This window comes from Pleurodeles waltl, chromosome 4_2 (assembly GCF_031143425.1).
Source record: "Pleurodeles waltl isolate 20211129_DDA chromosome 4_2, aPleWal1.hap1.20221129, whole genome shotgun sequence".
NCBI classification, from domain to species: Eukaryota; Metazoa; Chordata; class Amphibia; order Caudata; family Salamandridae; genus Pleurodeles; species Pleurodeles waltl.
Window position 1 is genome coordinate 1,062,055,836 of NC_090443.1, and position 23,226 is coordinate 1,062,079,061.

The following is a 23,226-nucleotide window of genomic DNA, read 5'->3' on the forward strand; positions in this document are numbered from 1 at the left end:
ACCATGTAAAGTGTTTGCCAGTCATGGACGTCCTTAGGGATCTCCAGGGGCTGCAGCTGCGACCTCTGGCTTCTCTCTTGCGACCTCTGGTATTGTCTGATAAAATATAGGCAATACCTTTTTACATATTCAAAATCAAAAAAAGAATTAACTATTAATAATTATTACTCACCTCAAAAAACAATATTCTTGTCAACGTTTGTGTGTCACAATATTCATTCCTGATAGTTCTGTCTCCTGATATTTTTAACTCATTATTTTTTCCAAACACCAAGTCAGCTATCTGTTCCCTCGACATATCATTTCAACCCCTTTATAGGGATGACATCTAAAATAAGTGTTTGTGTTGTGTTGTTCTGTTAATCATACTATGTAGGTTTAGCAAAGCTAATTAATGTGATGCCATCAGGGTTAAGGTTATGTGACATCACTTCCTGGTAGGACTTCAGCTGAAAGGTCATATGATGTCACTTTCTGTGACATCATTAAGGTCAAAGGGTCTATGATGTCACTTCCTCTACCCCTGGCATTTGGGTGAAATGTCTTCCATGTTGGAAGTACTGGTTTTGACAAATGTATATCTCTTTGCAGTGAACGCCAAAAATGCCAAAAGACACTACTATGCTAAACATTGGTCTGTAACATTTTTGTGCAAATCACAGTTATTGCAAATGTTAGTTAAAGATGGACTTTGCCACCTATTAAAAAAGACGTTACATGTAATTGTAGTGCACTAATGCATGGAGAGACAGGCATGCCAGTGCTTAATTTCTGCTTCTTGTTTCCGGTGCTGAGCACCGGCACTTATTATTGAAGGCTGGGGCTTATATTTCCGCCTCAAGCATTTGCTGAGAGCAAAAGACACATATGGGGAAGAAAGAGTAAGGGAAAAACATAAAAGTGTCACAAAGGAAGAAAGCAGAAAGCTGCAAGGGTGAGCTGAAGGAGCAGAGAGTGGCTTTATATGGATTGAAGAGGCCCGGGTTGGCTTCAGGATTAAGCCACCTCAATATTCTGTGTTCACACATTTAACTGCAGCAGCCACATGTTTAAGAGGAGGGCTTTGGGCACCGGCACCTTTTTATTTACAAATTAAGCACTGAGGCATGCGCATTACTTGGGTTGCGTCTCTCTGCAACCTGCCTGTTTGTGTGCTCCCCAAGCATGTGCCCTCCTTTTATTCCCCAAGTTGTGATAAATACAATAGCACATTAAGGCCATGTGATTTGTCTTTGCCAATGCTTGCTTAGCTACTGTAGACAAAAGGATTACTTTTCATGTAATATGGCTTGAGTGTTGTAGAGTTACAGACTGCTCTGGATGGGTTTGCACTGCGACAGAAGGTTGGGTGAAAAGGGACCTCTTGTTTTTATTTAACTTTTTAGAAGGTGGGGCTAGTCTGGTTGATAAAAGTGGTTTTCATATAATATTTAGGAGTAATTTGGAAGATATATATTTCGCCAGATTACATGCCTTTGTACCGGGGCGAATTGTTTTACACCTACGAATGCATAGATTGACCAGTGGTAAAACAAGGATAGCGCTACAACCAACTGGCCCAAAAATGCAATATTGTAATGGCAATTTGGTGCAAATGTTGCTTTGCTTGGCTAGTCAGTGCAAATCTCTATACAAAACTACCCGCATCGGGGGTCATTGGCTACTCCAGCCTCCTTTTTTACTAAACAATTTCAAACGCTGAATTCAGATGAGCACTGAGTCATGTGTGAGTTCATTCAATGAACGTCAAGGAACGTGATGTGGCCAATCGCTTGAGGGAGTTGTTGCACAACTAGACCAAGCGCTATCTTTTTAAGACAGACACATCTGGCACACAAAACTGTGAGCACCTTTGTTGATAAAATGTTAAATGTAGCTGTGGACAGAAGATAGCAGACACTAATGAGCATTGTGAATAGTTACACAATGAAGGTGACCTTGGGTAAGGAGTACCTAGTCCCAGGTAGGTGTTCCCTCAGCAATGAGCTTCAGCGCCTAGAAGCATCTGATGGCCGCTGTTCGGGGACCTCTGTATATCTGAAGACCTGAACTTGGCTTCAAGTGTTCCTGCAGAGGGAAGGAGGTTCACCTAGATGTGAACTGGGGAAGAAGAACACCAAAAGAGCCCTGAAAATGGCCCGATCTCACTGAGTTCTATACTCATCCCCTCTCCCAGCGATTATACATTCCTTTCTGGGGCTAGAAGTAAATGATCACACCACTCCACTTGCTTTGAGTGCAAGAGGTCACTTTATTTACAGCTGGTAAGCAGAGACTACAGCTCTTCGTCTGAGCCCCACAAGCCACCCTGCCAAGTGGGCTAACAAAAGATTCTAAACCAACCCGCCTCCCAAAGGTAACGCTCACCCCTAACGTCTCACCCCACAAAACACTTCTGAACTGCACACCACCGTTGAGTTGTCAGGACTCCTTGTGGTCCTCACATCAAAGCCCACGTTAACCATCTTGTTGACCATGTCCACTCTTGGACCAGACCATCGGCCTTGCCCCATTGTGCTTTTACTCGTTGTTACACCCCCATCTTATCCAATCCGCTCAACAGTTTACCTTCCCCTGAGGTGTCATTTCTGCCCCCTTCAACTCAGAGCTTCTTATGCTATTTCAATCAACCAAGCAATCAAGGCATTTGTAGAGCGCTGCAAATCACCAGTGATGGTGTCAAGGCGCTGGGGTAGCTAGCTGCTTCTTTGTGGTCTATTCATTCAAACAGCCAGGCCGTGAGTCCTTTCCTGAATTGCTGGAGCGATGAGGCAGCCCTGAGGTGGAGGGGAAGGTTGTTCCAAGCTTTGGCTGCCAGGTGTGAGAAGGAGCGTCCTTCCACCCTTCCAGTCACCTCGCCAACCTTCCTAATTACAGGTTATTGCCCTGCTCAGACAAGTGCACCACATTGTGCCTGAACAAAAGCAGGCACTCAAGAAGAACGCTCTGATGTGCTACCATCCTCACCCCTCTCACCTTTCAGAAACCATTAATTTCCCTATTCAGCTCCTTCCTTTTTCATTTTATCACATCCAGCCTGCTGCACGCACATCTACACCCTCCTGGCAACAACCTAGTCCAGAAAGCATCTGTGAAGCTCAACCGACATTCAGCATTTCTAAGCCCCACTTCATCGGCTTCAGCAAATCCAACCCAGTAAATTGGACTATATCATTCTCCACCAGATGTATGCCTTGTTCTGCCAAAGGGTAGCACTGTCTGCCCCCAATGCATCCCACCAGGGTCAAACCAATGCACCTTGGCATCATCTTTTTCCAAACCCAGCTGGTTGCCTCCAAGTTGCCTCTGGACCTCTCCCAGCCCATTCCACCAAGGAGTGCATACAGATTCATCTGTCCCACCGTTGAGACTTCGCACAAGGAGCACCTGCTAATAAAGCAAACAATGTGTGAATCCACTTCTTACCTACACACACAATTGGTCTGCCACCTACCCAAACACCTCAGTCTGTCTTCCCCACCCTGAGCTGGAAACTCTTAGTCGCAGCCGCTATCTAAAACTAGTAAGTGCTAAATTCCAATGCCCGCAAGCCCGGAGCCAGTAGGCATCTTCTCAACACTTCATGCACTTGCATCAAGCTTACTGAAGAACCATTCTAGTGCTAGAATATTTGACCCTCACCCCAGCCCCTGAACTCCAGAAAGGCCCACAAGTGCAACCAAGGACAAACCTGGGTCTCAACTGAACGGTGTAAGTGCCCCACTGCCCCTTACCCTTCTTTTCAGTCTTACACTCCTCAAACACACTTTGAAACCCTTTGCATGCCACACCAGGTCAGCCAATGTCAACCCCAAACTTCCATTCCAACCTACCAACTCTGAAAATCTAAAGTGGTGCGCCTCCTAGACAGAAGCACACATGACTCTCATTTGAATTCCAGCATTTCCTCATGTTTCAACCTTTACCTGACCCATCACAGCCACACCGTCTGGTGCCCAATGCTATGAATTCCCTCCAGTCCTAGTGGTACAATCCATCAGTGAATATTGCACTGGATTATATGCGTTCACAGCCTGAGGTCTAACAAGTCTACTGGAACACAAAGATCTTTATTTGGCACACTCAGGCAGAACCACAGAATCTCTCCCATTGTGAATGAGAAATTGCATCAGCCTCTCCGTTAGCCAGACTCACAATGTTCTTCCCCAAGCACAGACAGACACATTCTCTCCGAATCCTCAACACCCCAGTGTCAGAAGCAGCCATCCTGCTCCCCACCAGAACCACAGTTGCATTGTCTGGCACAAGCTCTTCCTCTTGATCTTCAACTCATCACCCCACAGATGCACTGCAACCAGCAACGGAAACAAATCCAAAAATGCAATTCTGGTGCCCTTGACCTTCCAAGATAGGGGCCAGCTCTCTGCATGTCAATTCCCCTCCCAGAGCACCCCAAAACCCCGTTCTCAGGGCGTCTGTATCATGGGGTCATTTTGCTGCTACATGGGCACTCCGTTCCTCCCCCCCCCCCAAGAAAAAAGTGTTTCCAAACCACAAGTCTTTTTGCAGTCTCTCGGACAAATGCTTTACAGTCCCCTACACTGCGAAGGCAATGCTACTGCAAAAGGCACGCCCTGGGCTACCACCCGACATGCAAAATTCAAATCACCCAACACATTTAGCACCAGTCGCAGGTCACCCTTCCCTTTCTATAGTAGCTCCTCAGTAAAACTATTCAGCATCTCCACTTTGTCACGTGTAAGCTGCAACGCCATTGGCCCGTGTCCAACTTAATCCCCAAAAGTGTCAGGGGAGTGGCCGGTCCCTCTGTAATTTCCACTGCGAGACCATGTCTGCTACCTCTGCCAATGTCTTCATCAATCTTACACACTCTCCCTACTAACAAGAAATCCTCTAAGTAATGAAGAACTTGTTCAGATGTGGCTACTGTGTGAAGGTGCTAATGGTTTCAAACACTGCAGGTGCAACTCGCCATCCCGTAGCCGTGCACTTGTCAACAAAGTGATCACCTGAAGCTGTATACCCTCCAAGTGGAGACCATCAGAGTCACTGGCAGAATGCAGAAAGCTGATTTAGTATCCACCTTGCCCACTTCCACACTGGCCCGGACCCCCCCACCAAGTGAATACCAATGTCTTCCCTGGCACATGACACTGAACACTCTCTTGCGTCGAGGAAATCATTCGCACAATCCCCTTTAGGCAATGACAGGTGGTGAATCAGCCTGAACTGCCACAGAGCTTCCTTTGGCACAGCGCAAGGAGGTTCTTCAACAGAGGAATCAGAGGTAGTCCTGCCACCCTGACCTGACTTGCGTCTTTCCACAGCTTCTCCCTCGCTAGCTCATCCACTGCTTTGAGGGACTTCGGATTGTCTGTTTGTCGACTCACTGGGGACCTGTGTAAGGTTATGTGAAAACCAAAACCAAAACCCGCCCACAACAAAGCCGTCGCTTCACCATCGAGACATCTCTGCAACTACAATCTCATCGCCTCCAGTCTAACTGGAATATCCACCCTTTCCCTCCACTCCTTTGTGTCTGTTCCTGCTTCCCTCACACTGTCAGAAGATGGTAATTCATGCCCCCATAACCTCTCACTTGGACCATGCCAGTGCTCTGTAGTGGGATCTCACATTGCACCAACTTAAGAGACTCCCCTTAGTGCAGAATCTCACATTCCAGCTCGTCCTAAACATTCAGAAACACAACCCAGTGGATGCACACCCTAAGGAACTGAATTAGCTGCCAGTTCGAGGGAGAGGTCAGTTCAAGGGGCGCGTGTGAGCCCACAGAGCCCTTCATGGGTCAGATCCCAGCTCCTGGCCAAAAGACTCGTACATCATCAGCCGGCAAGAACCTTGCCCTCTTCGGATGGGCTGCTGGCTGTGGTGACAAAAAACAAGAGGAAGAAGTGGGGGGCACCTCTCTCCGCTCTGCCCACCTCTGGCTGGAATGCCCTTCATTGATATCTGCATGCCACCAAGGAACCTAAAAAACTGGTTGTTTAACTCTACCTCCTAATGTATTTGTTGGAGCAGTGCTCGATGAGCCTTCAGCTCCGGGACACTTTCTAGAGTAGCCGGACCCTCTACAAATACCACCTGATTCATCCCATGGGGTTGCACCATGCTGTGCACTGCAGCAGGGAGTCTCTGCCACTCCACCTGTAGGAATCAGGACCAAACCTTCAGGGGCCCCCAATAGAAGGCTACCTTGTTAGAATTCCAGCAGGCCCCTCTGCGGGGGCTACTTGCCCATGCCCCCACCCCGCTCTGGATGGGGCAACTCAGAAAGAGATGGTGAGGAATAGGCAGCCCACTCACCCTATGTGTCACGTGCACAGTTCTCAGAGCTGTCATATAATGTGGCCAAAGACCCTGACTGCTGTACCCCATGAGTACGTAGGTGTGACCCTCCTCTGTGCCTGCAACTCCTCGTCATATGTTAACCACACCAAGCCCCCAAAACTGATGCTATCCGTCTCAAGGACATCCATGTACTGCCATAAGGCCACTCGCTGCTCTATGACCTGTTCACCTGAGATGCTGGTGAAAATACCGAATGCGGCCGTCCAGGTGTCAAAGTGAGTGGCCACCTTTGGCCTATGAGCTAGCTCCACTTTCAGCCCTCTGTGCTCACTCACTCCCTATGCAGCAATTTAAACAAATGGGTGTAATCATTTGCCCAAATCTTACCCTTGTTCTTCTGCAGCAACTGACCCCCCAAGGGGTCACCCATGCCCATATATGGCAATGCCACATCACTGCCTTTCGTCGCAGTTGCAGCCCCAGTGGGTTGCCTCCCAGTGGTATCATCAGCCATGTTATTCGGCTTCTGCCCCACCTCTGTCATGGCAGACCCTCCCCCATCCCCGCTGCACCAACCGCTGCAATTAACCCCGCTGTTGAGCCCCGCATTGCATCACCAACACTCCCCACATCCGTATCTTGGTTCCTCACTCCCTCTTTCAGCTCCCACGATCCCCACCATACTTTCTGCCACCTCACAAAATCCCCGGTTTCACCAAAACCCCTGGACTTCTGATAGCCCTGAATCCTTCTTACTTCCACCCAAACTCGTTGTCAGGAGGCCAACCAATCATCATTATACTCACTTCTTTGGGGGCTCTCTGGGGGGGCTCTAGCTGCCATCTCTGCTTGGCAACTTGCCACCTTCCCAACACTGATCCAGTCAAAACCATTCCAGAGTCTCCTGCCCACCCTGGCTACCTCCTCCCCCTTCATTATCAGAAGACTCATCCTCCACCTGCTCTCCTTTTAGACTGTGGCCACCACTCTACTGAACTCTTCTCGGGCCAGTGTCAGACCTTCTCCCACTGAAGATGAGGGCCCATCCCTCTGGCTGTACTCTCTTCCTCACCAGCCAGTTTCACATTGGCAGCCAAAGCATCCTGTGGTCATTTGACACACCCACCGGTACACCCCTCAGCAGGCACTGGTGGCTGTGTGATACATGATACCACCAACATGGGAGCAGTCATTGCTCCACCATCTGTACAGACTTATTTGCCCACCGTTCCTCACCTGCAGCCCTTCCATGACCCCCGCACCACTTATAGCCCCAACTGTCTCCTCCTGCTGCCTCAGACAGAGTGAGCAATAGGGTCCCTACCTTGCACTGAAGAACTTCTTGCCATGGAAAGGTCTCTGGTGGGATGCTAAAGCTCTTCCGAGGGGCCCTGTCCTTCCGTCATGCCACATAGGCTGCCGTCAGCTGCCTGCACCATCTCTGGGTCCTGCAGGTCCTCCTTGCTGATTATTCTTTGGAAGAAGACCACCATATAGTCCTCAGCACCTGACCCCCCGCTCAGGCTGGACCCTGGCCATATGGATTCCTGGACATTCACCAGGACCCTCTCACTGCTGCACCCATCTTGCTCAGCTCCACATCACCTTCAGCCCAAGGGGGGTGGCCACTGGGGGCCTCACACCAGACTCACTGTGTGGTGTCAATGAATTCTTGCTCCTGCCACGACCCATGCAAGGTCCGCGCGACCACCTTCTTCTGACTGGACCCTGGCATCTCCAGAACTCCTCTACCAACTCCTCTCCATCCCAGGAATGGCATTCACGTTCTTCCGATAAGCACCAGACGGAGCACCCTAGCAGCCCCCTCACCATTCTGCTCAGGGTCACCTGCACTTCTCCCACACCTGGGGAATCCACATGCAGAGCTGCAGACATCCCTGCGGAGGCCACAAACAGCTTGACCATCCTGCTCCAGCTATTGGCTGCCAATTGGAGATGCCCCATCATTTCCAAAAGTGCAAAGGCTCCCTGAATTTCAAGTTCTGAGGGGGCGATTGAAGCCATCAATGCGCCCTTTGATCCAAATATGACTGTCTTATAGTGGCGCCATTAATACAGTGTTGTGCCCGAAATGAAAAAAATTGCCACTTTCTATGAAAAAACTGGACTTCAATAACTGTATCACAAGGACAGGAGCTCTAGAAATTCCCTTCAGCTCGGTGGAGGGTGCAAAAGAAAAACACTCGGCTCTGTACGCGCTGGTGCTAGGTGGGCACCTTTACCGCCGCCACACCAAGGCCCTGATAAACTCCAATCAACCATAGAAGGCTGCATTCTGCATACATACTGCCCACTGAACTGTGAAACCATGCTACATTTTTAAGCAACATTAGCCACCTATTACCACCAGTTCTTGTAAATGTTCTCATAACCCTTCCCACAGTGGCTTCAACTTCTCCTGACCACCCATCAACTCATACCTTTCTCATGTCCTTCATAGTCTTTCCTCGCTCTTCTTCTTTAGGTGGGTGTAGGCTTCTTCCAGATCCAGCGGTGACCCACAGGGCTACCAAGCACACCTACTACCTCTTGTAGGAGTCCCACTCCTGCGGCTCAACACTGTCACAAACTCTCAGGAATGCAATATCCGTGGATCAAAGTTCCATTAGCAAGTAATGATCACATTCTGCTGACTGGCCATGCTCCAATGGAGGAGGGTGTAGCTGGCATGACTTCCACTTTGGAAACTGCCCACGCCTCCCCACGGGTGGTGGGCACCCCTCTGCAGCGTCCACTGTGCAAGGAGCACTGAGTCCTCAAAACCTCACTTTCAGCAGTATTAGAGTGTGTTGTAGAGTGTAGAAGTGTTGAGTAGTAGAGTTGAGTATTAGTGTTGAGTAGAAGAGGGTGTAGTAGAGTTGAGTAGTAGTGTCGAGTAGTAGTGTTGAGTAGTAGAGGGAGTAGTAGAGGTGTGTGGTAGATGGTGTAGTAGAGTTGAGTAGTAGAGTTGAGTAGTAGAGTGTGTAGTGGAGTTGAGTAGTAGAGTGTGTAGTGGAGTTGAGTAGTAGAGTTGAGTAGTAGAGGGAGTAGTAGAATTGAGTAGTAGTGTTGAGTAGCAGAGGGAGATGTAGAATTGAGTACTAGTGTTGATTAGTAGAGGGTGTAGTAGAGTTGAATACTACAGTGGGTAGTGGAGTTGATTAGTAGTGTTGAGAAGTAGAGATGAGTAGTAGTGTTGAGTAGTAGAGGGAGTAGTAGAGTTGAGTAGTAGTGTTGAATAGTAGAGTAGCGTGGTAGAGCTGAGTAGTAGAGTTGAGTAGTAGTGCTGAGTAGTAGAGTTGAGTAGTAGAGTGAAGTAGTAGAGTTGTAGTAGTGTTAAGTAGCAGAGTTGAGTAGTAGAGTTGAGTAGTGCTGTTGAGTAGTAGAGGGTGTAGTAGAGTTGAGTAATAGAGTTGAGTAGTACTGTTGAATAGTAGTGTTGAGTAGGAGATGGTGTAGTAGAGTTGAGTAGTAGAGGGTGTAGTAGAGCTGAGTAGTAGTGTTGAGTAGTAGAGTGTGTAGTGGAGTTGAGTAATAGAGTTGAGTGGTAGAGGGTGTAGTGGAGTTGAGTAGTAGAGTGGAGTAGTAGAGGGAGTAGTAGAATTGAATAGTAGTGTTGAGTAACAGAGGGAATAGTAGAGTTGAGTAGTAGTGTTGATTAGTAGCGGGTTTAGTAGAGTTGAGTAGTAGAATGTGCAGTGGAGTTGATTAGTAGTGTTGAGTAGTAGAGTAGTAGTGTGGAGTGGTATGGTTGAGTAGTAGAGTGGAGTAGTAGAAATGTAGTGTTAAGTAGTAGAGTTGAGTAGTAGAATGTGTAGTGGAGTTGATTAGTAGTGTTGAGTAGTAGAGTTGAGTAGTAGAGGGAGTAGTAGAGTTGAGTAGTAGTGCTGAGTAGCAGAGGGAGGAGTAGAGTGGAGTGGTAGAGTTGAGTACTAGAGGGTATAGTGGAGTTGAGTAGTAGAGTGGAGTAGTAGTGTTGAGTAGTAGTGTTGAGTAGTAGAGTTGAGTAGTAGAGTTAAGTAGTAGAGGGAGGAGTAGAGTGGCGTGGTAGATTTGAGTAGTGGAGGGTGTAGTGGGGTTGAGTAGCAGAGTGGAGTAGTAGAGCGAGTAGTAGTGTTGAGTCGAAGAGGGAGTAGTAGAGCTGAGTAGTAGTGTTGATTAGTAGTGGGTGTAGTAGATTTGAGTTGTAGAGGGAGTAGTAGTATTGAGTAGTAGTGTTGAGTAGTAGAGTTGGTAGTAGAGATTAGTAGTGTGTGTAGTGGAGTTGAGTAGTAGAGTTGAGCAGTAGAGTTGAGTAGTGGAGTTTAGTAGTAGATTGTATAGAAGAGTTGAGTAGTAGAGGGTGTAGTAGAGATGAGTAGTATAGTTGAGTAGTAGAAGGAGTAGTAGAGTTGAGTAGCAGTGTGTGTAGTGGAGTTGAGTAGTAGTGTTGAGTAGTAGAGAGAGTAGTAGTGTTGAGTAGTAGAGGGTGTAGTAGAGTTGAGTAGTTGAGTGTGTAGTGTAGTTGATTAGTAGTGTTGAGTAGTAGCGTTGAGCAGTAGAGGGAGTAGAAGAGTTGAGTAGTAGAGGGTATAGTAGAGTTGAGTAGTAGAGTGTGTAATGGAGTTGAGTAGTAGAGATGAGTAGTAGTGTTGAATAGAAGAGGGTGCAGTGGAGTTGAGTAGTAGAGTGTGTAGTGGAGTAGAAGTGTTGAGTAGTAAAGGGAGTAGTATAGTTGAGTAGTAGAGTGTGTAGTAGAGTTGAGTAGTAGAGTTGAGTAGTAGAGGGAGTAGTAAAGTTGAGTAGTAGAGTGTGTAGTGGTTTTGAGTAGTAGAGTTGAGTAGTAGAGGGATTAGCAGAGGGAGTAGTAGAGTTGAGTTGTAGAGTGTGTAGTGGAGTTGAGTAGTAGAGTTGAGTAGAAGTGTTGAGTAGTAGAGGGTGTAGTAGAGTTGAGTAGTAGAGTGTGTAGTAGAGTTGAGTAGTAGAGTGTGTATTAGAGTGTCGTAGTAGAATTGAGTAGTAGAGTTGAGTAGTAGAGGGTGTAGTAGAGTTGAGTAGTAGAGTGTGTAGTGGAGTGAAGTAGTAGAGTTGAGTAGAAGTGTTGAGTAGTAGAGGGAGTAGTAGAGTTGAGTAGTAGACTGTGTAGTGGAGTTGAGTAGTAGTGTTGAGTAGTAGAGGGAGTAGTAGAGTTGAGTAGTAGAGGGAGTAGTAGTGTTGAGTAGTAGAGTGTGTAGTAGAATTGAGTAGTAGTGTGTAGTAGAGTTGAGTAGTAGATTGTGTAGTAGAGTTGAGTAGTAGAGGGAGTAGTAGAGTTGAGTAGTAGAGGGAGTAGTAGTGTTGAGTGGTAGAGTGTGTAGTAGAGTTTAGTAGTGTTGAGTAGTAGAGAGTGTAGTAGAGCTGAGTAGTAGAGCTGAGTAGTAGATTGGTATTTTCTCAAACACGGGAACCCTGAGGGTTAGGGGTCCAGGGTTTTACACATTTTACATCAGGCTAGCTGCGCATGCTCATACACAGCGCTACAATACTCAAGGGTCCAGCACCGGGCAGAGGTTGGAGCCTTTCTTCTGGGACCAGAAGAAACCACAATGAAGGGCGCGAAAGTACTGGGCTTGGTCACCATGCAGTAGAGCCCGATTCACAGAAAAGTTTGAAAGATGCTCCCATACACAACACCTTAAGTTTGGGGTGAATATGTGGGTTTATGGTAAGTCACAGTGGATTTCTGGGCATGAGTGGAAAGCTGGAACCTAGTGACGTGCATGTTCCCAAGAGAGCTTCTGGAATTATTGTGAAAATTCAATTTACAGTCATTCGAAGTAGCACTTCCAAACGTTTCCCCTCATGTAAAGTATATTTCTCTGTGGAGACACTCCCAGCAATGTGTGTTGTTCCCACTCCTTCACCACACTGAACATGGATCTACCCCTGTCCTTGAGAGGTGTTCGCGTCCACCCTTCTCCAGGCTCAGGATGGCTCATGTAAAACTTCACTAAACACTTCAGTTTTCTAGTGCACAAAGACTTTCATGGTGTTCAGCCCCGAGCTTCCTCCCCCTGGAGAAACATCTACTGACCTGTGCAGGTCCAGAATCACATCTCACATATGTACACAACCAGAATTACATCTTCTGAGAATGGTTCACATTCTGAGCATCCTAAACATGGCTTTATAAAACTTAAATCTTGAGCTCGCACCCCTAGGCTGATGTGTGGATCAGGCCTACGCTTTACAAGTTCCACCACCATGGTGTTGCTAAACTGTGGTGATAAATACACCTACCAGTAATTCACTTGTATTGATTTCACACATGAATACAGACAGAAAATAAAGTATTTATCTTTCTATATTTATTTTAAAAATGGAAAATGTAGAAATGTGCTCAGTATGTCTGATTTGATTGCTTGCTTTACCTAGAGATCAATGTACAAATATGCAGGAGCTTTCAGCTAGCCCTCTTCACTCAGTGGTGTGTTCAGATGACATTCACAGTTTGTTCCCGCCCCCCACAGCATACAGCATGGGGCAGTGGCCCAGCCCTCTTCACTCATTGGTGTGTTCAGATGACATTAACAGTTTGTCCCAACCCACTACAGCATACAGCATGGGGCAGGGACCAGTCCTCTCCACCCAGTGGTGTGTTCAGATGACATTCACAGTTTGTTCCCACCCACTACAGCATACAGCATGGGGCAGTGGGTCACCCCGCTTCACTCATTGGTGTGTTCAGATGACATTAACAGTTTGTTCCAACCCACTACAGCATACAGCATGGGGCAGGGACCAGTCCTCTCCACCCAGTGGTGTGTTCAGATGACATTCACAGTTTGTTCCCACCCACTACAGCATACAGCATGGGACAGTGGGTCACCCCGCTTCACTCAGTGGTGTGTTCAGATGACATTCACAGTTTGTTCCCGCCCCCCACAGCCTACAGCATGGGGCAGTGGCCCAGCCCTCTTCACTCAGTGGTGTGTTCAGGTGACATTCACAGGTTGTTCCCGCCCACCACAGTATACAGCATGGGGCAGTGGGCCAGCCCTCTTTACTCAGTGATGTGTTCAGCTGACATTCACAGTTTGTTACCGCCCCCGACAGCATACAGCATGGGGCAGTGGCCAGCCCTCACCACCCAGTGGTGTGTTCAGCTGACATTCACAGTTTGTTCCCGCCCCCCACAGTATACCACATGGGGCAGTGAGGCCAGCCTGCTTCATCCAGTGACTGTTTTCAGACTGAGTGACTGCATATTGCTTGTGCGCAATGGGCATATCTGACTCAAGGAAGGTTCCCTTAAGTGCGCAGGCTTGTTGGTCAATCGGTTATTTTTTTGTCAGGAAATATTATTTTTTGTGTTCTGTCCATATGTTAAGTTTTGTTGCCTTTTTTTAGTTTAAAAAATAAAAAAAACAGTCTCCAAATATTCTTCTGCAGTCACTGCCATTGGAAATGCAGTTACTTGACAGAATATGGGTCCTACATCAATTAATTTGTGAACCAGCACCCTGTGGTGGAAATAGAAGGTATTGTGCATCACCCTAGGCCAGTTCACATGCTTCAGAAGCATTGCCAATGCAGCAAAGCTCCCATCTGATTTTTACCCATTTAGGCCCATATTTATACTTTTTGACGCAAACCAGCGCCGGCGATGGTTTGCGTAAATTTTTTTACCGCCGGCTAACGCCATTCCTACGCACCATGCGGGCGCCTTATTTAAGTAATGACGTTAGCCGGCGCTGCGGACTGGTCTGAGTGAAGAAAAATGACTCAAACCAGGCAGCGCTGGCGTAGGGGAAAATGGGGGTTGTGCGTCCAAAAATCCTGCAAGTCAGGTCTGAGGTAAAAATCATGCCTCAAACCGGACTTGCGCCATTTTTTGACGCACAACCCCCATTGAAATGAGTCATGCCCTCTTGTCCAACTTCTGTCCCCTGGGCATGGTCATTGGGCACAGTGGCATGTAGGGGGGCCCAAATTAGGCCCCCATATGCCACTTTAAAAAAAAAATAAAAAATACTTACCTCAACTTACCTGTACTGACCTGTGAGGGGTCCCCCCATCCATGGGTGTCCTCCAGGGGTGGGCGAGGGTGGCAGGGTGTGTCCCTGGGGGCAGGGAAGGGCACCTCTGGACTCCTTCCAAGTCCACAGGTCCCTTAACGCCTGCCCTGACCCAGGCATTAAAAAACGGTGCACATCAGCTGTGCACCGTTGTTTAAGGCCCACCCCCTCCTGGGTGTCAAAATGAAGCTCGAGTATAAATAAGGCGCACAGGCCTTAAAGTCGTTTTTTGGGCGGGAACGCCTACCTTGCATATCATCAACGCAAGGCAGTTTCCCGCCTCCAAAAAATGACGCACACTGTGGAATTTTGACATCCGCGAGGTCGGCGTCTGAGTTTAAATATGGGGCAAGGTTTGCGCTGAATGTGCGTCAAAATTTCGACGCACATTCGGCGCAAACAGAGTATAAATATGCCCCTTAGTGTTTAAAACCTGGCCACATGCCCTCACTGCCACGTGCAGAGGGCCGCGTTCCCCAGCGGCAACCCTACTGGCTGTCTTTCTAGACCATTCCAAGATTTCCACTCGTGGATGTGTGGGCATGTATGGGCAGCCATTTTTCAATGTTTTTTGTTGTTTACTTTGAACAGTTTAGGAAAGTACAAGCACTGGCAAAGCCAATAGCTCGGCAGCGAATAGCCAGATCTATTAGTTTTGCCAAAGCTTGCTTTTATTCTGCACGGGCCTGGGCAGCTCTCCAGGCCCTGTTACACGCCCTCGCTGCCTCTTCTAGTGCACGTACGGGCATTGCATCTGTAAGGTATATTTTAATGGGTTTTAAGCCCAATCAAAGATGGCTGCTAATGAGTGCGCGTGCACATGCACAGTGGTAGGATTTGAATGTCGCTGTTGAAATTTATTACAAAAACATTTGTGAGTGTTCATGTACACATACAGGTAATCATCTTTAAATTTTTCAGAATGTTACAGATACTTTCGAACACTATCTCTTGTGCATCTTGTTAATTTTCCAAGAGCCTGACAGACAGCTAATAGAAAAACATGAATAAAAATAAACACTTTAAGGGGTTTAGATCACCATTCATCAGTCAGTTGTCGATTCAATTGTCACTCATATTTAGTTCCCACCTATTGCAGCATAGAGAATGAGGCAATGTGTCAGCCCACTTCAGCCATTGGCTTTACCGCTGTGAGTGACGGCTCTTTCCTGATCACATGAGACACATCCACGTGCAAATGAGTGTCAGGGGCAGGACTGGTGCATCAACCCTTTTTTAATTTAAAAAAAAAAAAAAAATCACTTCAAGTTATTGTTTAATTTATCTGATAATTATTTTTAGCATCTCCACATAACTCTTCTAACAAGGGGTTCCATCCACTTAAACCATCCTCTGAAAGGAGTGGTGTCCAGGTGTCTCCTGGATGCACAGTCCCCTCGTCCTTCCGGGCCAGGCTCTTGCTGCTCGCGGGGTAACTAGGTTTGGCGCATTCACCAATGAAAAATACAGGTCATTTCTTCACTTTTAGGCTTCCGTAGAGGCCGCACAGGTGGGTTGATTTGTCACAGGATTTGCATTGCCCTTGTGCCACGCAAGAGTGCGCAAGGGTGCCACAAACCTCGAATGAGATTCGGCGGGCCATGGAAGGCCACCTTGCGCGGTCCTGTGCGGCTTGGTAAATCTGGAGTAACGCAGCGCTCGTCCCTGCCTTGTGTTACTCTGCTCCAGGGAGGCATTCCGTGGGTGGAGCATTAGTGTTCTCACACATCCACCCATCGATGTTGGCGAGTGGGGGGAGGCGCCAGGAACGGAGGAAAGAAGGGAAGGGCGAACAGATGACTACAAGGAGCCAGAGATGGAGGGCGCGGCACCGAGAGAAGGAATGCTGGAAGCAACAACGAAGGGTGTGTGAGCGGGGATGAGCGCAAGCAGGTGGACAACAGAGGGTGGGAGAGAGGGGCTGGTGCATGCACATGGACAACAGGGGTCAGGGTAGAGACCGGGGCAAGCAGATGGACAGTGGAGGGTGTCAGAGAGGGCCTGGGGACAGCAGAGACACAATGGAGGGTGGGAGGGATGTGCTGAAGGCAAGTGGGTGGACAGTGGAGGGCGGCGGGGGGGCTGGGGACAGCAGACAGACAACAGAGGGTGGGAGGGATGTGCTGAGGGCAAGCGGATGGACAGTGGAGGGTGTCAGGGAGGGCCTGGGGAGAGCAGACAGACAACAGGGGGTGGGAGGGATGTGCTGAGGGCAAGCGGGTGGACACTGGCAGGCGGCAGGGAGGGGCTGGGGAGAGCAGACAGACAACAGAGAGTGGGAGGGATGTGCTGAGGGCAAGTGGGTGGAAAGTGGAGTGTCGGTGGGCAGTGGCGACTTGCGAGGGAATGCAGAGAAAAGGTAAATGAGGAAACAGCTGGAAAATATGCTCTCTCATAGAGTGCTTAAACTAAATGAAAAGTGGTGCTGGAAAAAGTGAGCCGTGGAAGGACACAAGTAATGTGTCCATGCTCCAAGGGAGGGACAAACACAGGAAGTGGAAGAAATCCACAGAAGATGACCAACCAGAAAGAAACGAAGGAGAGTGAGAGTGAAGCCAGCCAATTGTAAGCAGCGGGGGCCTCTAAGCCACCTGCAGAGTAACAAGAGGTCCCACAAGAAACAGTGCAAGTGCTATCTAGGTGAGACCTCGCGTCCTTACTTCGATAACCATTGGGGGGGGTGCCCCGACACCCACCTTAATCCACACCCCACTGACTGTCGTCACCAGCCGTGTTCCCATTATCAGCCTCACAGTGTTACGTGCACTTTGTGTCTGTAAAGATCTGCTGACCTTGGTTTGCACGACCTTGCCTCGTTGTAACTGGTTAACTAGCTGACTGTTGTAACATCCACCTTGTGTTCCTGCAGTTCCTACTGTGACAACGCTGTGGTTTCAAGGAGCTGTAAAAAGCTGGGGACATATTTACAACCCTTGTGCCGCCGGCGATTCACGTTTTACCAAATAAAAACTGACACCAGCGGGCAAATAACCCCCTGTGTTTGTGCCACGAAGCACGTGAGGGTGAGATCAGCACCAGTCCCTTTAGGGGCGTTTAGGGCAGGAGTCATGAGAAATTGCACAATAAAGCGCACAGAGTCCTGAGACATTACACACTAAAGCGCACAGAGTCCCGAGACATTACACACTAAAGCACACAGAAGTCCTGACACATTACACAATAAAGCGCACAGAGTCCTGAGACATCACACAATAAAGCGCACAGAGTCCTGAGACATTACACGATAAGGTGCACAGAGTACTGAGACATCACACAATAAAGCGCACAGAGTCCTGAGACATCACACAATAAAGCGCACAGAGTCCTGAGACATCACACAATAAAGCGCACAGAGTCCTGAGACATTACACAATAAAGCACACAGAAGTCCTGACACATTGCGCACAGAGTCCTGAGACATTACACAATAAAGCGCACAGAGTCCTGAGACATCACACAAGACATCACACAATAAAGCGCACAGAGTCCTGAGACATTACACAATAAAGCGCACAGAGTCCTGAGACATTACATAATAAAGCGCACAGAGTCCTGAGACATCACACAAGACATCACACAATAAAGTGCACAGAGTCCTGAGACATTACACAATAAAGCGCACAGAGTCCAGAGACATTACACAATAAAGCGCAGAGTACTGAGAAATCACACAATAAAGCGCACAGGGTCCTGAGACATTACACAATAAAGCGCACAGAGTCCTGAGACATTACATAATAAAGCGCACAGAGTCCCGAGACATCACACAAGACATCACAAAATAAAGCGCACAGACTCCTGAGTGTTAGATCTGGCAGCCTTAGGGTGGTCACCCCTAACTTTATGCCTGCCTCCCTCCACTTTTTGGACACTGTTTTTGCTGGCTTTTAGACTCTGCGCACTTTACCACTGCTAACCAGTGCTAAAGTGCATTTTCTCTCTCCCTTAAAACATGGTAACCTTGAATCATACCTAATTGGACTATTTAATTTACTGATAAGTCCCTAGTAATGTGCACTCTATGTGCCTAGGGCCAGTAGATTAAATGCTACTAGTGGGTGTGCAGCACTGGTTGTGCCAACCACTTCAGTAGCCCCTTTTCCTTGTCTCAGGCCTGCCCCTGCAAGGCCTGTGTGTGCAGTTTCACTGTCGCCTCGACTTGGCACTTAATAGTACTTGCCAAGCCTAAACCTCCCCTTTCTCCACATATAAGTCACCTCTAATGTGTGCACTAGGTAACCCCTAGAGCAGGGTGCTGTGTGGGTGAAAGGCAGGACATGTGCCTGTGTAGTTTACATGTCCTGGTAGTGTAAAACTCCTAAATTCGTTTTTGCACTACTGTGAGGCCTGCTCCCTTCATAGGCTAACATTGTGGCTGCCCTCATACAGTATTGAAGTGGTAGCTGCTGATCTGAAAGGAGTAGGAAGGTCATATTTGGTATGGCCAGAATGGTAATATAAAATCCTGCTGACTGGTGAAGTTGGATTTAATATTACTATTCTAGAAATGCCACTTTTAGAAAGTGAGCATTTCTTTGCACTTAAATCTTTCTGTGCCTTACAATCCACGTCTGGCTGGGCTTAGTTGACAGCTCCTTGTGCATTCACTCAGACACACCCAAAACACAGGGTACTCAGCCTCACTTGCATACATCTGCATTTTGAATGGGTCTTCCTGGGCTGGGAGGGTGGAGGGCCTGCTCTCACACAAAGGACTGCCACACACCCTACTCGGACCCTGGCAGACAGGATTGAACTGAAAGGGGACCTGGTGCACTTCTTAGCCACTCTTTGAAGTCTCCCCCACTTCAAAGGCACATTTGGGTATAAAACAGGGCCTCTGCCCTACCTCATCAGACACTTGCTGGAGAAGAAACCTGAACCAGAACCTGCATCCTGCCAAGAAGAACTGCCTGGCTTTCAAAAGGACTCACCTGACTGCTTTCTACAAAGGACTGCTGCCTTGCTGTTGCCCTGCTGCCTTGCTGAACTCTTGTCTGGCTGTAAAAGTGCTCTCCAAGGGCTTGGATAGAGCTTGCCTCCTGTTCCCTGAAGTGTCAGGACCAAAAAGACTTCTCTATTTCACTTGGACGTTTCGTGCGCCGAAATTTTCAACGCACAGCTTGTTCCGCCGCAAGAAAAATGCCGCACACCGACGCTGATCGACGCGACGCCTTCGGGACGACCGGAACTTCGACGCACGGCCTCTCAAGGACAACGCCGCCCGACCTCCAGAGGAGAAATCGACGCAGCGCCTGCCGTGAGAGCGAAAATTCGACGCACAGCCCCGCTGAACGACGCGCAGCCGGTAAACAAGCAGGAGAATCCACGCACAGACCCGGGACATCTGGTAATCCCGTAATCCACAGAAAGAGACTGTCCGCGCGCCGGAAAACGACGCACGACTTCCCTGCGTGAAAAATAACGACGCAAGTCCATGTGTGCTGGGGAGAAATCGGCGCGCACACCCTTTTTCCACATATCTCTTCTTCTGTGGCCCTCTGAGGAGATTTTCCACTCCAAACCAGGTACTTTGTGCTTGAAAGAGACTTTGGGGGTCATTCATACCTTGGCGGACGGCGGAGGCCGTCCGCCAAGGTACCGCCGACAAATGACCGCACCGCGGTCAAAAGACCGCGGCGGCCATTCAAACATTTCCGCTGGGCCGGCGGGCGCTCTCCAAAAGAGCGCCCGCCGGCCCAGCGGAAATGCCCCTGCAACGAGGACGCCGGCTCAGAATTGAGCCGGCGGAGTTGCAGGGGTGCGACGGGTGCAGTTGCACCCGTCACGTATTTCAGTGTCTGCTTTGCAGACACTGAAATACTTTGTGGGGCCCTCTTACGGGGGCCCCGCGGCACCCCCTACCGCCATCCTGTTCCTGGCGGGAGACCCGCCAGGAACAGGATGGCGGTAGGGGGTGTCAGAATCCCCATGGCGGCGGAGCGCGCTCTGCCGCCATGGAGGATTCTCCCGAGCAGCGGAAAGTCGGCGGGAGACCGCCGACTTTCCGTTTCTGACCGCAGCGGAACCGCCGCGGTCAGAATGCTCGAGGGAGCACCGCCAGCCTGTTGGCGGTGCTCCCGTGGTCGGTGACCCTGGCGGTCACCGGCCGCCAGGGTCAGAATGACCCCCTTTGTTTGCTTTTTAAAGACTTAAGACACTTTATATCACTTTTCAGTGATATCTCTACAAATTCACATTGCAACTTTATTTGTTTTGACCTACAATTATCCTGATAAATATTATATATTTTTCTAAACACTGTGTGGTGTATTTTTGTGGTGCTATATGGTGGTATTGTATGATTTATTGCACAAATACTTTACACATTGCCTTCTAAGTTAAGCCTGACTGCTCGTGCCAAGCTACCAGAGGGTGGGCACAGGATAATCTTGGATTGTGTGTGACTTACCCTGTCTGGAGTGAGGGCTTTTGCTTGGACAGGGGGTAACCTGACTGCCAACCAAAAACCCCATTTCTAACACTGAGACATTACACAATAAAGTGCACAGAAGTCCTGGAATGTACTGAGCAGCCTTTAGCCCTGCTTTGCCCAGCAAAGACTCACCCTGTCCTCTTTGACTTCCAGGTGCACTGCCAAGGCCTCGCCCCAGGATCACACCTGGCGTCCGCCCACAGCCGCGCCGAGAACACGTACCTGCAGGAGCTGGCCTTCTGGCACAGCCGCTGGCACCGCGCCTTCTGGGTGGGGGCGTCGGACTGTTACAAGGTAGCGTGCGCCGTTACAGGGGGCAGGAAGCGCCAATATGGCAGGGGTTAGGGGTTCCAGGCACTTTATGGGGAAGATACATGACCCAGAAAGGGAAAAACTTCCCAACCACATCCCACCTGCCTCCAAGGATTCAAGCAGCGCATGAAGGCTTAGAGCCTAGTCAGAGGGAGCAGCTAGCAGCAGTGCAGCAGGTGCAGCGGCACCCAGGCCGAGAGGTTTTAGGGTCCCATTCAATCCCAATTACGGCTGCATTTTAGTTCTCAACGCAGGGGCCGGGAGACCCGTTCATCTTGACTCTAGCTGCGCCTTCAAGCCTGATAAAAACTGGGTGCAAAAGTCTTGGCCACACCGTTTCCACACGATTTTTACACAATATTTTGCAGCCCCGGCAGCCTGCACCCCATCAGTGTAAGCTGAGGCCACGAAGAGGTTTGGGGGGGGGGGGGGAGGTCTATATTCTGTTGCAATTTGTTAATTCGTCATCGGTGTAACATAAATTAGAAAATTAAAAAAATAAAATAAATAGGGACTGTGGTATAGCGCACCGACACTTTTATGTATCCATCCGTAGCACTGGTTTAAGGTCTATATTTAAAAGGTGAAAATGCCGTGTTTTAGCTGAATTTTCCAATATTTCCCCCGCATTGATATAAAAATACCGAAAAAACTCCATTTGAGTTGGCGATCTGGGTTCTCCACTCTTGGAGGAAACACCGATGTCCTCTCGGGGGGTCAGCTGGTGGGGGGCCTGGGGGGCGGCTCTGGTCAGAGGGGCCAGTTCGTGCCTCTTCTCGGTGCCAGGGGCTATGAACCCCGCCTTTCTGAGTATAAATGAAGCGAGCCTCGGGCAGAAGCTCTAGCGCCTTGACACACTGTCTCCCTCTTGCAGGACAGGCACTTCCAGTGGTCGGACGGGACCCTCCTGGGCTTCCAGGCCTGGCACCCGGAGGAGCCCGGCGGCGCAGGGGGCCGGGAGCACTGTGTGTCCTCCAACCACAGAGGTGTGTCTTCATCACTCCCGCCTTCGAGGCGCCTTCATGTCTTCTCATTCCTTCACGAGGCACTTCAGTGCATTTTGTGAATATAGATTTCTCCCTTTATTTAAAACATCCCCGGGCACTGGTTGAATTGACCCATATTTACTAAGCATTTTCTGCAACGCCTGGCCGCAGCTGGGAGTAGGTGGGGTGTACTCCTGATTTACCCCTGAACTGACCATTAAGTGTTTGGAATGAATATGATAGAGGCACTGAATGTTTTTGCTTCTTCCCCTCGTAGGTCCCGGGGTCTGGGGGGACGTGAGGTGTGAGAGTAAACTCTCCTTCATCTGCAAGGCCCCCAACTCTCCAGAACAGGGGGGGCCCTTGTGCAGGAGATGACGTAAGGATGCGGAGCAGCCAATGGGATCCGTGCTGAAGTGACGGAAGCACTGAGGTCAGGGAGGAGCCTCAGTGTCTCTTTCGTGGATGGCATTAGTCATACTAATAAACTTGTCGCTTTATTCACCCATGACGTGTGTTCTAAACTCTGAGAGCTGAACATACAAGCGTTACCTTACACATACATGTGCTTGTTAAAGTCTGCAGGTGTGACTGTGGGCCTGAGAGTGGCAACCAATCAATCAGTACTTGTAGAGCGTGGCTTATCACCCATGAGGGTATCAAGGCGCTGTGGCGCTGAGCAGTGTGAGTGTCCCTTAGAAGCGCTGTGAACGCCTACGAGCACCCCCCCACCACCCTCACTGGGTCCTAAACTCAGTCCTATGGATGGAGAGAGCCATTCCCATCTAGGGGCTCTGGTGCCACTGTACCTGCTGCACTAGTGATAGCTTTGCCCCTGTGAGGTGGGCAGAAGGACGGCAGGGCACAGGACCCAGGATGTGGCAGGTGTGTGGTGCCTGGGGATAGGATCTCGCTCTGTGGCACAACCATCAAGCGCTTTAATGCTGCAACCATCCTTGAAAGGCCGGACTGGCCCTACCGGGAATCGGGCATTTACCCAGGAGGCTGGAAGGGTGGGGGGCGGTTTTGTAGCAGTGCATCAGTTTTAAAAGCACTGCAGAGTTCCTTGTATATCCAACAGTTTTTAGGCAACAATAAAAGTGGCAAGATAACTCTGGTGATTAATGTACCTGCTTGAGAGAGAGCATATTGTCTAGTGGCAGTT

The 23,226-nt window shown here is 49.0% G+C and overlaps 1 protein-coding gene across 1 annotated transcript in view; it reads left to right on the top strand.

Moving 5' to 3' along the window:
- LOC138294266 (lectin-like) overlaps positions 1–22,567 on the top strand; it is a 54,573-nt gene extending 32,006 nt beyond the window's left edge. The window contains exons 4-6 of the mRNA XM_069233380.1: positions 20,917–21,057; positions 21,950–22,061; positions 22,339–22,567. Of these exons, the coding sequence (XP_069089481.1) occupies positions 20,917–21,057; positions 21,950–22,061; positions 22,339–22,439 (354 nt within the window). The 3' untranslated portion in view covers positions 22,440–22,567. The remainder of the gene's footprint in view (positions 1–20,916; positions 21,058–21,949; positions 22,062–22,338) is intronic.
- Positions 22,568–23,226: the final 659 nt, after the last annotated feature.